The sequence below is a fragment of the Carlito syrichta genome, unplaced genomic scaffold (assembly GCF_000164805.1).
Source record: "Carlito syrichta isolate Samal-C Ts95f unplaced genomic scaffold, Tarsius_syrichta-2.0.1 Scaffold86295, whole genome shotgun sequence".
NCBI lineage: Eukaryota > Metazoa > Chordata > Mammalia > Primates > Tarsiidae > Carlito > Carlito syrichta.
This window is the reverse complement of record NW_007030391.1, coordinates 186,752-201,112: the sequence shown is the minus strand read 5'-3', so window position 1 is coordinate 201,112 and position 14,361 is coordinate 186,752. Positions and strand designations below refer to the sequence as shown.

The 14,361-nt window shown below is 52.5% G+C and overlaps 1 protein-coding gene across 1 annotated transcript in view; it reads right to left on the bottom strand.

The window, feature by feature from the left end:
* Positions 1–1,827: 1,827 nt before the first annotated feature.
* NUMBL (NUMB like, endocytic adaptor protein) overlaps positions 1,828–14,361 on the bottom strand; it is a 28,705-nt gene continuing 16,171 nt past the window's right edge. The window contains exons 8-10 of the mRNA XM_008057254.2: positions 8,967–9,272; positions 5,138–5,260; positions 1,828–3,469 (exon numbers count right to left, since the gene is read on the bottom strand). Coding sequence (XP_008055445.1) covers positions 2,832–3,469; positions 5,138–5,260; positions 8,967–9,272 — 1,067 coding nt within the window. The 3' untranslated portion in view covers positions 1,828–2,831. The remainder of the gene's footprint in view (positions 3,470–5,137; positions 5,261–8,966; positions 9,273–14,361) is intronic.

The following is a 14,361-nucleotide window of genomic DNA, read 5'->3' as shown; positions in this document are numbered from 1 at the left end:
AGCCGGCCCCAGGGGGACGGATTCTTGCCCCCAAAATGATCTCGAGGGGCGTTTAGGTGGGACGGGGCGTCACTCTGCGTCCGGGGTTTGCTCTGAGCAGGCCGAAGCTGGGGGAAGGGGAGGGTGGGAGGCCCACCCCGGCCCTGTGGCCTCCGTGGAGCCAGAAGCCCAGGGTGTGCCAGCGACTCCATCCAGGGCGTCGGGGGCAGGCCGGGGCATGGGCCTGCAGGAGCCCGTGGGAGGCCCTCGCCAACAGCCGTCTGGGGCCTGCCCAGGACGGCCCGCCTTCCCCGTCTGCGTCCACGGGGCCTGTGGGAGCCAGAAGCGCCGGAAAGTGCCAGCGTCTCCATGGACTGTTGGACCATGGAGCTGAGAAAGCTGCCGGGGCACAGGGAAGAATGGTTTTGCGCAAGGATCAGTTCCGGGCCGGGAGGGTGTGGCGACTCTGTCCTTGATTTGCTGTGTGCTTCTGGCCTCAGTTTCCCAAATGTCCAGTTGCTCAAGTCCTCTCTGTCCCAGCCCTAGGCCCTTTCTGCCTCTCTCACTCCTTCGCGTTTTGCAGAGGTGCACCCCGGAATCGCCTCCTGTGCCTGGCCCTGTCCTGGCAGCACCTGGAAGTGTGACCGAGACAGCCCCGGACCCTCTTCTCCTTCACAGGCCAGTGGGCCGGACAGACGGGCCACTAGATAGTGACAACCCAGAATGGGTCAGGGCGAGGATGGGGGAAGCAAAGGAGCTGTGGGATCCAAGGGACAAGCAGGTGCCGCTGACTCCACTGAAGGGTGGAAGAGCGGTCTAAACCTAGACTAAAAGTGTGGGGTGGGCTGGGAGCCTGGGAAGAGGGTGGGTGTCTACAAGGAGGAGGTATCTGAATGAGTCCCAAAGGAGTGGCACTCTTCCCAGAGGTGCTGTGTCACCCTGAAGGAGAGGGCGGCTCTAGGCAGGGGAATGGCAAGTGTGAGGGCTGGTGAGACCGTGTGGCTGTCGCTGGCAGAGTCCTCTGCTCCCTCCCCGGGGATCCCGCAGGCCCACAGAGCTGTCATGGGCTCCCCCTAGTCATGGAGTCCATGAGCAGGTACATGGGCTATAGCGGGAACTCCTGAGGACAGGCCCTCAGCTTGTTCCTTCACAGCCTGTTGGTTGAATGACCAGCCCTGACTTCCGTCAGAAGCTGGGTTTGAATCCCAGCTGCCCTCACTACTCAGGTGTGTGATTGTGGGCAATTGACTCAACTTCCCCATTTAGCCAAATGGTATGGAATATGGGGTGGCACAAAATCACCTTGTTTTAAACAGCTGTATAGCCTAAACGTAAATATGTGTGTGTGTGTATGTGTGTGTTTGTGTTTGTTTAAAAATAATTTCATAGATTTTTTTTTTTTTTGAGTTGGAGTCTCACTCTGTCGCCCAGACTGGAGTGCAGTGGCCACTCCCAGCCGGCCACCACAGCCTCAACCTGCTGGGCTCCGGCGATCCTTCCACCTCAGCCTTCCGAGTAGCCAGAATTACAGGCACACGCTACCATGCCCGGCTGATTTTTTTATTTATTGTAGAGATGAGGTCTTGCCAAGTTGCCCAGGCGGGTCTCAAACCCGCAGGCTCAGGCAATCCACTCACCTCAGCCTCCCAAAGCATGGGATTACAGGCTGAGCCACCGAGTTCGGCTATTTTTCATAGATATCAAGGGGCCCAAGAAGCAAGAGAGAGCATGGCACCAAGTCAGGTGACATTTGGCCTGAGTTATGGAACATGCAACCGATGAAACAAGAATTTGCCAGTACAAAGATACACTATTACAAACCTAAAAATATTAATACTGAATTAGCAGTGGTTTATAATTTGTGTGTGTGTTTTATTCCTCGGTTCAAAATCTCTTTAAGGAACAACATAGGGTGATTCATTTTTGGCGACCTTTAATGCCCACCTGGCAGGTGCTGAGTCAGAGGCACCTGTGACACCTTATGACTCAGAGACTGTTACTCAGGGAGACCCTTTTCCTCCTGTTTTAGTAAATGACTCAAGAGGAAAGTCTGTGACCACACTGCATGCCCTCCCCACGCCCTCCTTTCCTGAGGGGCACCATTAGAGTCTTCCTTTATTGGCTGTCCTTGTATAATACAAATCTGTAAGTTTAGATACAAAAAAAACCTGGAAATAAAAGATAGAAAAGTACCCGCCAGGCACTCCTCCCCCCTCTTCCGGGACCCCTCCCCAGCGGGCGCCGTCGTGAGGTAACTGAGCATCTCCTTCCCCTCCCCCACCGCCAGCTTGGCCCCTGCCCCCATGAGACCTTGGCCCAGGGAAGACGTGGGCCCAGGGCGGGAGGTGAAGGGGGTGAGCACAGCATTGGCAGTGAACGCAGTGGGCAGGCAGAGGGCAGCCCTCAGCTTGTGCTGTGTGTCGGGGAGGAGGCTACTGGACGGGGCGGGCACTCGTGAGGGGTCTGGGAGAGCCCCTAAGTAGGCGCCCCCTCCATCCTGTCCAGCGCTCGAGGGTGGAAGGTCAACAACAGAAACTAGAAGACGTAGCGTGAACCGAGGGCATTCAGCGGGACTGTGGCCATCCCTGTGTCCGGGGTGTGGGGAGGGGGCGCTGCCAGCCAAAGTCCGGCAGTGAAACGCTCTTGGCCAGGCTGGGTCCGTCCCTGAATTCCATCTTGTCGCAACCTGGCGTCACAATGTTGGTTCTGGAGTGGTTGTGAGGGTGGTTGAGAGGAGGGGTGTTGAGGGGCACAGCCCCAGGGATCGGGACTGGGGAGAGGTGGGTCTCCACTCCCAGGCGAGGGGAAGCTGGAGACGACTGGAGACGGCGGGGCGGGCAGGGCGGCCTGGGCTACAGTTCGATCTCGAAGGTCTTCTGCAGGTCGCCAGAAAAGGGGTTGGAAGGCTTCTCCACAGCGGGTTTGCCTTCTAGTGCTGCCCACTGGGCCTCGAAGGGGTCCAACTCAGGGGCCGGGGTTGGCGCTGGCTCCGGGGGCCAAGGGGCCGCGTTAGGGCGTGGGCGGGCCTGGTTCCCAGGGGCGCTGGGTACGGCAGGAGGCGGGAAGGCCCCGGCTTTCCCAAGCAGGGTGGCAGGCTGGGGCTGGAGCTGGGCGGCAGAGCAAAAGGCGTTGGCCACCATCTGTGAAGGGGTGATGCCCACCACCGGCACCCGGGGCACTGGCGGGTAGCCCAAGCCCGGGTATGCGGGCACGAAGGGGGGCTGCATGTGCGGGGGTGGCAGGAACATGGCCACCTGGGCAGGTGCTGTGTCGAAGGGCCCCACGGGGGCAGGAAAAGGCTGCAGGGCAGGGGGCATGGTGGGCACTGGGGGCACCGAGGCTGCTTGCTGCTGTTGCTGCTGCTGCTGCTGGGCCTTGGCCACCTGGGACACTTCCTCCAGCCATCGCTCGGCCTCCGAAGGTGTCCGCTTGTGCCCGGGCTGGAAGGCGGCTGCGGGAGCCATGGAGGGCTCACCCCAGGCAGAAGTCCCTGGAGAGAGGAGAGGAGTGGGTGAGGGCAAGGGCTTCAGGGGAAGAACCCAGGTAAGGGAATGGGACGGCATGGGCATCAGAGCAGACACGAGCCAGATGGTTCTCTGAATCCCAGCTGTTCCTCACTCCCTGTGTTGACTTTGTGCAAGGGACTTGGCCATTCTGGACCACACAAGGGTTCTCAAGTGCTACAGCCACACAATTCTGAGACTCTAAGGCTCCATGATGGAAAAGTCCAAGTAGGACTGACATCTACCTGGTCCCACTGTCCTTCTAACAGGTCAGTGCCAAGCCTGGTATTAATTTTTTTTTTTTTTTTGAGTCTCACTCTGTCGCCCAGGCTGGAGTGCAGTGGCACGCTCAACGGCCACTGTGGCCTTGACCTGCTGGGCTCAGGTGGTCCTTCCACCTCAGCCTTCCAAGTAGCTGTAACTATAGGTGCATGCTACTATGCCCAGTTAATTTTTTTGATTTATTGTAGAGACGAGGTCTTGCCAAGTTGCCCGGGCTGGTCTCGAACCCGCAGGCTCATGCAATCCACTCGTCTCGGCCTCCCAAAGTGCTGGGATTACAGGCTGAGCCACCAAGCCTGGCCAAATTTGTTGTTGTTGTTGTTGAGAAAGCAGGATTCGTTGAAAGGACAGAAAAGCTGCCACAGTGGGAGAGGACACGAAGGAGTTGCCTTAAATATTTTTAATATCACCCTTGATTTTAATACTCTGAGAATATGTTGTTTTAGGAGGCTAAGATTCTAAGATTTCTCCAAGTGTATTATTCTAACATAGTAAATTAGGTTCAACAGTTTTAAGACTGTGTTTTCTAAGATTCTAGAGTTCTATATTTTGCATTGTTTGAGGTTCTAAAGTGATTCCAAGATTCTAAAATTATCTCTTGGCTCTAAGATGACCCATGGTTCTAAGGTGATTCCATGGCTCTAAGGGGATCCCATGACCTAAGATGATCCCATGGTTCTAAGATGATCCATGGTTCTAAGATGATCCATGCTCTAAGATGATCCCATGGCTCTTAGATGTCTTATAGCTCTAAGATGATCCATGGCTTTAAAAGTGATTCCAAGGCCATGCTCGGTGGCTCAGCCTTTAATCCCGCGCTTTGGGAGGCCGAGGTGAGTGGACTGCCTGAGCCCGAGGGTTCAAGACATGCCTAGGCAACTTGGCGAGACCTCATCTCTACAATAAATCAAAAAAATTAGCTGGGCGTGGTAGTGTGCGCCTGTAGTTCCAGCTACTCGGAAGGCTGAGGCGGAAGGATCGCTGGAGCCCAGCAGGTTGAGGCTGTGGTGGCCGGGAGCGGCTACTGCACTCCAGTCTGGGCGACAGAGTGAGACTCCAACTCAAAAAAAAAAAAAAAAGTGATTCCAAGGCTCTAAAATGGTCTCTTGGCTTCAAGATGATCCTAAGATTCTAGAATGCACCCATGCCTCTGAGATGACCCTGTGGTTCCAAGAAAATCCATGGTTCTAAGGTGATCCCGTGTCTCCAAGATGACCCATGGTTTGAAAGTGATCCTATGGCTCTAAGATGATCCATGGTTCTAAGCCTGTGGGATCCCAAGATTCCTGGAGTGCTTGAGTAGCCCTGAATGTAGGTGGGAGAGTCGGGGGGGGGCACTGCATAGTGTCTGTCCAGTGGACAGGCTTGTTTACCTGTTGTGGCAGATGGCGGCCCTGCTGCTGGTGCCCCAGTACTGGCAAAAGATGAGCTGATCTGTGTGCACAGAGCGTTGATGCTGTCACTGTCACTGGCACCAGGAGGCTCCATCTCAGGCACTGGAAAGTCAGCGAAGGATGGAGGTCAGCAAGCAGGCCCAGGCCCTGCCAGACCCTGTGCTTTTACCCTGCCTCTCAAGTGGCCCTCTTTTTTTTTTTTCCCCCCCAGAGTTCAGCTGTTTATTGAACACATTATAAATGGTTTAGTCAAACAGACCAAAGCCCATGTCATCATCAGACGCCTCAGATTCTTCCTTCTTTGCTTCCACTTTCTTCTCTTCAGCTGGGGCAGCAGCGGCAGACAGGGTGAGACTCCTGGCTGGGGCGGCCCCAGCTGCAGGTGTCGGCCCGCCAGCCCCCACAGAGCAGATGAGGCTCCCGATGTTGATGTTGGAGTGGCCCTCTCTTATTACCTGGGTTCTTTCCCTCCCACAGCATGTGGGTTGGTGGATCCGCCCTGTTATGACTAAGGGGCCATGGTCACAAAAATAACTGTGCATATGTGTGTGTGACAACTGAGTGGTATAACAACCAAGTTAGTGTATGACGATTGATGGCTGACAGGGACCCCAAACCAAGGACTTCAAGATCCGTGTGTGGCCATAAACCCAAACCAAACCAAACCAAAAGAAATGTTGAAAATGTTCTAGCCGGGCTTGGTGGCTCAGCCTGTAATCCCACGCCTTGGGAGGCTGAGGTGAGTGGATTGCCTGAGCCCGCGGGTTCGAGACCCGCCTGGGCAGTGAGACATCTCTGCAATAAATCAAAAAATCAGCCGGGTGTGGTAACGCATGCCTGTAATTCCGGCTACTCGGAAGGCTGAGGTGGAAGGATCGCCGGAGCCCAGCAGGTCGAGGCTGCGGTGGCTGGGAGCAGCCACTGCACTCCAGTCTGGGTGACAGAGTGAGACTCCAACTCAAAAAAAAAAAAAAAAGAAAAGAAAATGTTCACCTGGGCACAGTGGCTCATGACTACAATCCCAGCACTTTGGGAGGCTGAGGTGGGAAGATCGCTTGAGGCCAGGAGTTCGAGACCAGCCTGGGCAACATAGTGAAGCCTCATATCTATAAAAAATTTAAAAATTAGACAGGCATGGTGACATATGCTGTAGTTCCAGCTACTCAGGAGGCTGAGGCAGAAGGATCTATGAACCCAGGAGGTCAAGGCTCTGGTAAGCCATGGTCGCGCTACTGTACTGCAGTCAGGGTGACAGTGAAATCCTGACTCAAAAAAAAAAAAAAGTTTGACAACATACATTAATTTAAAGATATGTCCAACCGTGTGCATGGCAAGTGCGTGGACAGTCAGAATGGACGCTGGCCACATTGTGGCTCACTGGCTGGGGATCATTTGTCCTGCTTTGGGTGGAGAAACAGGCCCCGTCCACCCTACCCAGCCTATAGCAAACACCATGAGGGAAGAGTTGCACCCAGGCCAGCAGATGGCAGACACTGGGCAGGTGGAGTGGCTCCATGAGGGCTTGGTGTGAGCAAAGGTACCATCCAAATAAACAGTAAACAGTTCAGAACCACCATGTGTGGTATATGACAAATGTCTATGATGCTTTAGCAAGTGGCTGTTTCCAGGGGATCATGTGGATACTCCAGGGAACATCAGAACTGGCTGTGGAGTTGGGAGGTGTGAAGTAGGGGCCCAGGTGGAAGAGGGTGTAGTTTCAACGTCTACGATGTCTGTGTGTGTTTGTCCGAATGGGCCTGTGGCTTCTGAAGGTGTTGCATCTGCGTGTGACTGAAATCCAGGAGTGAGGCACCTGATGTGTGATTCCAGGTGTGAGTGAATCCACATGTGTGATGTGTGCGTGTCTGCACAAGTGTGCACAGATCTGCACATGCAGCCTGAGTTTGCACGGATCCAGGTGTGTGGTTTGCGAGTGTGTGTAAATCTGGGTGTGTGATTTTTGACTGCGTGTGACTTTTTTGTTTTGTTTTGTTTTGTTTATTGCTATTTTTCATTTTAGAAAGACGGGGTCTCACTGTGTTGCCCAGGCTGGTCTTGAATTCCTGGCCTCAAGCAATCCTCCTGTCTCCACCTCCCAGGGCGCTGGAGATTACAGACTTGAGCCATCGTGCTTGACTCGTGACTTCTGAGTGCATGTGAGCTTGTGACACGTTTGTGAGAGTGTGATATCTATGTGAATGTATGAAATTTCTGTGTAGCCAGTCACATCCAAGCAAGGGTGCAGCTGGCTGCAGAAGCGTGAGGCTTCCAAATAAAGCCTGGGGAGCTGCTGCCTCTTGGGGCGCACATGTGATAGCCTGGGGTGTGTGCTTAGCGTCAGGCTGCATGAGGACAGTGAGTGTGAGGCCATGTGACAGCCAAGGGATGTGGCAGGCATGCAGTGTGTGTGCATCACTTTCATAGCCGCTGGCATCTGCTCAGCATTACCTTTTGGAGCCACCCAGCCTCCTGGACACAGATCAACACCCTCCCACACCGATCCCCGAGGCCATAAGGGGTAGGTGACGCAGATTTGGCGCATAAAAGCAGAAGAGTGGGCCAGACCACATGGCTTCGCTGACTGCTGGGAGGGAAGACAGCCCTTCTGCCTGGCTCCCTCAGGCAAAAACTTGGTATTGTGCCACTTCGTTCTCCTCCCTTTCCCATGGCAGACATTGCTTTTAGATCATGACGTACACCGCCTCTCTCCATTCCCTGACATTAGTAATCCAACACGATGCTTTCCCCCCACTAAGCTCTTTGCTTATCTTACCTCTCACCTGCCCATACCGCATGGCTCCACTGGCCAAATGCTGGAGGGGCAAGTCCTTGTAACTCCATCTCCCTTCTAAGCAGAACAGGACACTGACACCACCTTTCTCCTAACATTGATTGGCAGACAGTGGCAATCAGTCATGATGTGCCACCTCCTTCCTCTTCATGATGGGTACTGTCTTCACCCAACCCTGTGTCCATCGTCGATGTCACTGGCCCATCACTATGCTCCCTGACCCCCCAAGATCTCTGTGCTCACTTGCACCTCTCACTTCATGTTCTCCCAAATTCTTGGAGCCTATGGGCAGAAACCCAACACTTCTGCTGCTCTCTCTTTTCCTTTGCCCATGGCAAACTTTGCTAATTATTCATGTGGTGCAGTCTCTCTCTCTTGCTCCTACATGGCAGGCACTGTAAGGAGATCACGATGAATGCCACTTCTCGATTCTCCCTGCCCTAGGCAGACATTACTAATCCATCACAACCCTCCTTTCCTCTGAGCCTGAGGATACCTGTATCCTTCACCCAGACAGATCTGATGGCTCTACTGGCCAAATGCTTGGATGGAGCATTAACTCACGATGCTCCAGTCTACTCCTGAGCAAAAATCTGCGCTACTTCTCTGCTCTCCTTTGCCCAGGGCAGACTTCTTTGCCTGTAGTAGTCTCTGCTAACCAATCACGATGTGCGCTATATTTCTCCTTTTCCTTAACCACAACAGACATTGCTAATTGATCATGGCTTGTGGTGCCCTTCTGCTATCCCTTACCCATAGCAGACTTGGCTAACCAATTCTGATTTGTGCCACTTCTCTTTGCTTCTTTGCCCATGGCAGACAGTATTAATCAATCCCAGTGTGCCACTCCTGTGCCATGGCAGACAATACTAATCAATCCCAGTGTCTGCCATCCTTTGCCCTCGGCAGGCAGTACTAATCAATCCCAGGGTGTATCAACTCTCCTCTATCCCTTGTCCACATGGACAGTGCTAATTGATTCTGATGCCTCCCCACCCCCCGGGGCCCAGGGCTCACCTGTGCCCTTCACCTGGAAGTCAGTGCGGCGCTGCAGCGTGGATGGCAGCTCATTCAGCCGTAGGCTCAGCTGCCGTTTGAAAGGTGAGTTCTTCTGGCTGAGCGCTGGGAACCCACGGAAGGAGCCCTGGCGAACCAGCTGCTCCAGAGGGGCATGGCGTCGGGGGATAGCAGCCGCAGTAGTGCCTGCAGCCACAGGGGTGCCTGCCTCACCCTTCTCACCAGGGGAGGTGGTGGCTGGCGTCGGGGACACATGCCCAGGCTGGGCAGGGCCGGGTGCCACAGTGGGGGCAGCTGCTGCCTCTGCTGGAGACATGGGAGAGACATGTGGTTAGACAGCTCACCTTGGCATTCAAGGCCTCTCCCACCTGGTGCTCTTGATCATCCCCCAACGCTGCCTTCCTCACCCAGGGTGTCCTGCCCTCAAGATGAGCAGGTGAGAGCCCTGGAACATCCCGTGGCTCCAGCCTGGCCCTCTGTATCCATCTTTCTGCCCCGATCTGTCTTGTTCTGCTGCTCTTGCCATTCTTCTAAGACCCTCTTCCTCCGTTTCTGATCATTTAACAAACACGTAATTGGTGCATGAACAACATATCAGGCACTGTTCCAGGTGCTTTGCAAGTATTAACTCATTCAATCCACACAACTACCCATGTGGGCGACACTGTCCCCATTTTACAGATGTGAAAACTGAGGCCTGGCAAAGGTTGGTGATTTCCCCAAGTCACACCACTAGAAAGAGGCGGGCTGATTGTGGAGTTGATGCCCAAACGCCCACCTGGCCTGTCTCTCCCTCCATCCTGGTCTGTCCACATCACGCTCTCTCTCTGTCACTCAGTCTGCTCCTGTCTCCCTACCTCCCACCACAATCCCAACCTCAAGCACCTCCTATTTTTCTCTATTTGCTACCAGTCATTCTAGACCTGACTTGTCACACTTTATCCTCTGAGCTTTCTAGATTGTTCCAGCCCTTCAGCCTGGGCTCCCTGCACTCTGGGACTGTTCTCTGTCCCCTGGGGGGAAACCCAGCCTTCCTACTCAGCCCGAGAGGCAGGGTCTCTTCAAGGGTAGGACACAAACACATACCCATCCTCCAAGCAGGGCCTCCTCAAGTCACAGCCTGAATGCCAAGGAGATTAAACTCCCTAGAGATATCCCCCTGGGATGGCACCCAGTGCTGCTTCTGCCATTGACCAGAGTGAAGGCTGAGGTACCTACCCAGGTCTGGCCCAGGGCAGTGAAAACAGCCTAGGACAGGTTGGAGCCAGGAAGGCACCTCAGCCCTCAACTCACTGTGTGACCTCAGGAAGTCCCCTCCCTTCTCTGAGCTCCAATTTCTCAACTAGAAACCTGGGATAAACATCCCTATGCTACCTCCTAAGGCTTTGAGAGGGTCAGTTTAGGTAGTGACTGATATGTGCTTTGGAATCCAACAGAACTGTGGTAACAACTTTTGGGAAGCTCTGCCGTGAAAAGAGCTTGGTGCTAAATGCAGTGCCTTGAAACTGTGATCTAGCAATGATGGCAAAATACTGTGGGATGCATTTGACAAATCAGACCTTACTTTTTTTTTTTTTTTTGAGTAGAGTCTTGCTCTGTTGCCCAGGCTGGAGGGCAATGGCATGCTAATGGCCACCACAGCCTCAACTTGCTGGGCTCAGACAATCCTTCCACCTCAGCCTTCCAAGTATGGGAACTACAGGCATGCACTACCACACCTGGATAATTTTTTGATTTATTGTAGAGACGAAGTCTTGCCAAGTTGCCCAGGCTGGTCTTGAACTCCTGGGCTCAGGCAATCCTCTCACCTCGGCCTCCCAAAGTGCTGAGATTACAGGCTTAAGCCACTGCACCCAGCAAGACCTTACTTTGTAAACCTGCATTTGGCTGTGCAAACAGCAAAGTGTTTTCTATAAAGCAAAGTCCCTGGAAATTAGAATATCTTTTGGAAAAAGCAAAACACTTTGCAAACTCAAAAGCACACTGTGGCCAGGCACGGTGGCTCAAGCCTACAATCCCACACTTTGGGAGGCTGAGGCGGGAGGACTGCTTGAGCCCAGGCATTCAAGACTAGCCTAGGCAACATGGCAAGACCTCATCTCCACAAAAATCAGCCAGGTGTGGAAGTACATGCCTGTAGTCCCAGCTACTTGGGAGGCTGAGGAAGGAGAATCGCTTAAGCCTAGGAGTTTAAGGCTGTGGTGAGTCATGGTAGGGCCATTTCACTACAGCCTGGGCAGCAGAGTGAGACTCTGATTTAAAAAAAAAAAAAGCCAGGCATAATGGCTCACGCCTGTAATCTCAACACTTTGGGAGGCTGAAGCAAAAGGTTTGCCTGAGTCCAGAGGTTGGAGACCAGCCTGAGCAACTTGGTGAGACCTCGTCTCTACAATAAATAAATAAATAAATAAATAAAACTAACTAGGCATGGTGGAATGTGCCTGTAGTTCCAGCTACTTGGAAGGTTGAGGTAGAAGGATCGTCTGAGCCCAGCAGGTCAAGGCTGTGGTGGCTGTGAGCATGCCACTGCACTCCAGCCTGGGCAACAGAGACTCCAAATAAAAAAACAACAAAGACCAGGCTCGGTGGCTCAGCCTGTAATCCCAGCACTTTGGGAGGCTGAGGCAAGTGTATCGCCTGAGCCCATGGGTTCAAGACCAACCCAGGCTAATTGGCGAGACCTCATCTCTACAATAAACCAAAAAATTAGCCAGGTGTGGTAGTGCATGCCTGTAGTTCCCACTACTTGGAAGGCTGAGGCAGAAGGATCACTGGAGCCCAGCAGATAGATGCTGGGGTGGCCATGAGTGTGCCACTGCATTCCAGCCTGGGCGTCGGAGTGAGTCTTAACTCAAAAAAAAAAATTGTCGACCTGCTGGACTCTGGCGATCCTTCTGCCTCAGTCTTCCAAGTAGCCAGAACTACAGGTGCACACTGCCACGCCTGGCTAATTTTTTTATTTCTTACTGTGGAGACGAGGTCTCACTAAGTTGCCCGTGCTGGTCTCGAACCCGTGGGCTCAGGCAATCCACTCCCCTCGGCCTCCAAAGTGCTGGGATTACAGGCTGAGCCGCCGAGCCTGACCTATATATGTATATATATTTCTAAATAAAACCTTAGGAAAAGAGACATTTTTTTATTACTTACTAGAATATTTCCAAAGTATGTTTTTTATTTGTAAATTACAAACCTCTTTACACTCTTCTTCACAGCTTACAAAGTATTTTACTGTTTACAGCATTTATTCGAATTTGTAAAGAATTTATCTTTAGAGCCGGGCTCGGTGGCTCAGACTGTAATCCCGCGCCTTGGGAGGCTGGTGAGTGGATTGCCTGAGCCCGCGGGTTCGAGACCCGCCCGGGCAACTTGGTGAGACCTCATCTTTACAATAAATCAAAAAAATTAGCCGGGTGTGGTAGCGCATGCCTGTAGTTCCAGCTACTTGGAAGGCTGAGGCAGAAGGATCGCTGGAGCCCCAGCAGGTCGAGGCTGCAGTGGCCGGGAGCGGCCAATGCACTCCAGTCTGGGCGACAGAGTGAGACTCCAACTCAAAAATAAATAAATAAATAAATAAATAAATAAAATAATTTATCTTTGGCAAAGCCCATTACAAAGTAAGGTGACAAAAGGAATGATAGAGTATATGAAATTTTGGTGTTTACAAAGAACACACTAGGAATGCAGTCCTTCTGGTTGACAAATATCCCTTCACCATTTACATAGGATATTAAAATGTATGAAGAGTCTGGGCACAATGGCTCATGCATATAATCCCAGCACTCTGAGAGGCCGAGGTGAGAGAACTGCCTGAGCCCATGGGTTCGAGACCAGCCAGGGCAACTTGTCGAGACCTCATCTCTGTAATAAATAAAAAAACAAAATTAGCCGAGCATGGTGGCACGTGCCTGTAGTTCCAACTGCTTGGAAGGCTAAGGCAGAAGGACTGCCTGAGTCCAGCAGATCAAGGTTGCAGTGACCATGAGTGTGCAACTGCTCTTCACCCTGGGTGACAGAGTGAGGCTCCAACTCAAATAAATAAACAAATAAATAAAATTTACTAAGAATGCTGTCACATGCAAAGCATATTACAGTGTGCTTGCTTTTTTTTTGATTTATTGTAGAGATGAGGTCTCGCCAAGTTGCCCAGGCGGGTCTCGAATCCGCGGGCTCAGGCAATTCACTCACCTCGGCCTCCCAAAGCGCGGGATTACAGGCTGAGCCACTGAGCCCGGCGCTTTTTTTCCTCTTTTCTTTCTTTTCTGCAGGGCTCAGGCGATCCTTCCGCCTCAGCTTTCCAAGTAGCTAAAACCATAGGGGTGCGCCACCACACCCAGCTAATTTTTTTTTATTTATTGTATAGACAAAGTCTTGCCAAATTGCCCAGGCTAGCATTGCATCCGTGGGCTCAGGTAATCCTCTCACCTCCGCCTCCCAAAGTGCTGGGCTTACTGGCATGAGCCACCATGCCCAACTGTACTTTTTAATATATGTGTGTGTGTGTGTGTATGTGTTTTCTTTTTTTCCAGACATGGTTTCACTCTGTCACCAAGGCTGGAGTACAGTGGAGTGATCAGGGTTCACTGCAGCCTCAAACTCCTGGGCTCAAGTGATCCTCCTGCCTTAGCCTCCAGAGTAGCTGGGACTGCAGGCGCGTGCCACCATGCTCAGCTAATTTTTGTAGAGATGGGATTTTGCTATGTTGCCTAGGCTGGTCTTGAACTCCTAGCCTCAAGATATCCTCCTGCCTTGGTCTCCTCAAAGTGCTGGGATTACAGGTGTGAGCCACTGCGCCCAGCCAGAAATATTTTAAATTTACAGAAAAATTATAATAATGGGACAATGAATATGCATGCTCTCTTACCCTCTGGTCCCTGATGTCCATGTTGCCCTATTTGCCTGCTTGCTCACTCTCTGTCTTTCCATAAGTTTTCTTCTGTACCACCAGCCTAAAACTTCCAGTATTCACCTCCTAAGAAAGGCCATTCCCTACAGAACCACAGTTTAATCTCTAGTTGGGTTAGGCACGGTAGCTCACGCCTATAATCCCAGCCAAGGAGAGAGAACTGCCTGAGCCCAGGAGTTTGAGACCAGCCTGTGCCACTTGGTGAGACCTCGTCTCTATGATAAATTTAAAAATTAGCTGGGTGTGGTGGTGCACTCCTGTAGTTCCAGTTACTTGGAAGGCTGAGGTGGAAGTATCGCCTGAGCCCAGCAGTTGGAAGCTCCAGTGGCCATGAGCATGCCACTGCACTCCAGCCTGGACCACAGAGTGAGACGCCAACTCAAAAAAAAAATTACTTTCAGCCGGGCTCGGTGGCTCAGCCTGTAATTCCATGCCTTTGGGAGGCTGAGGTGAGTGAATTGCCTGAACCCGCGGGTTCGAGACCTGCCTGGG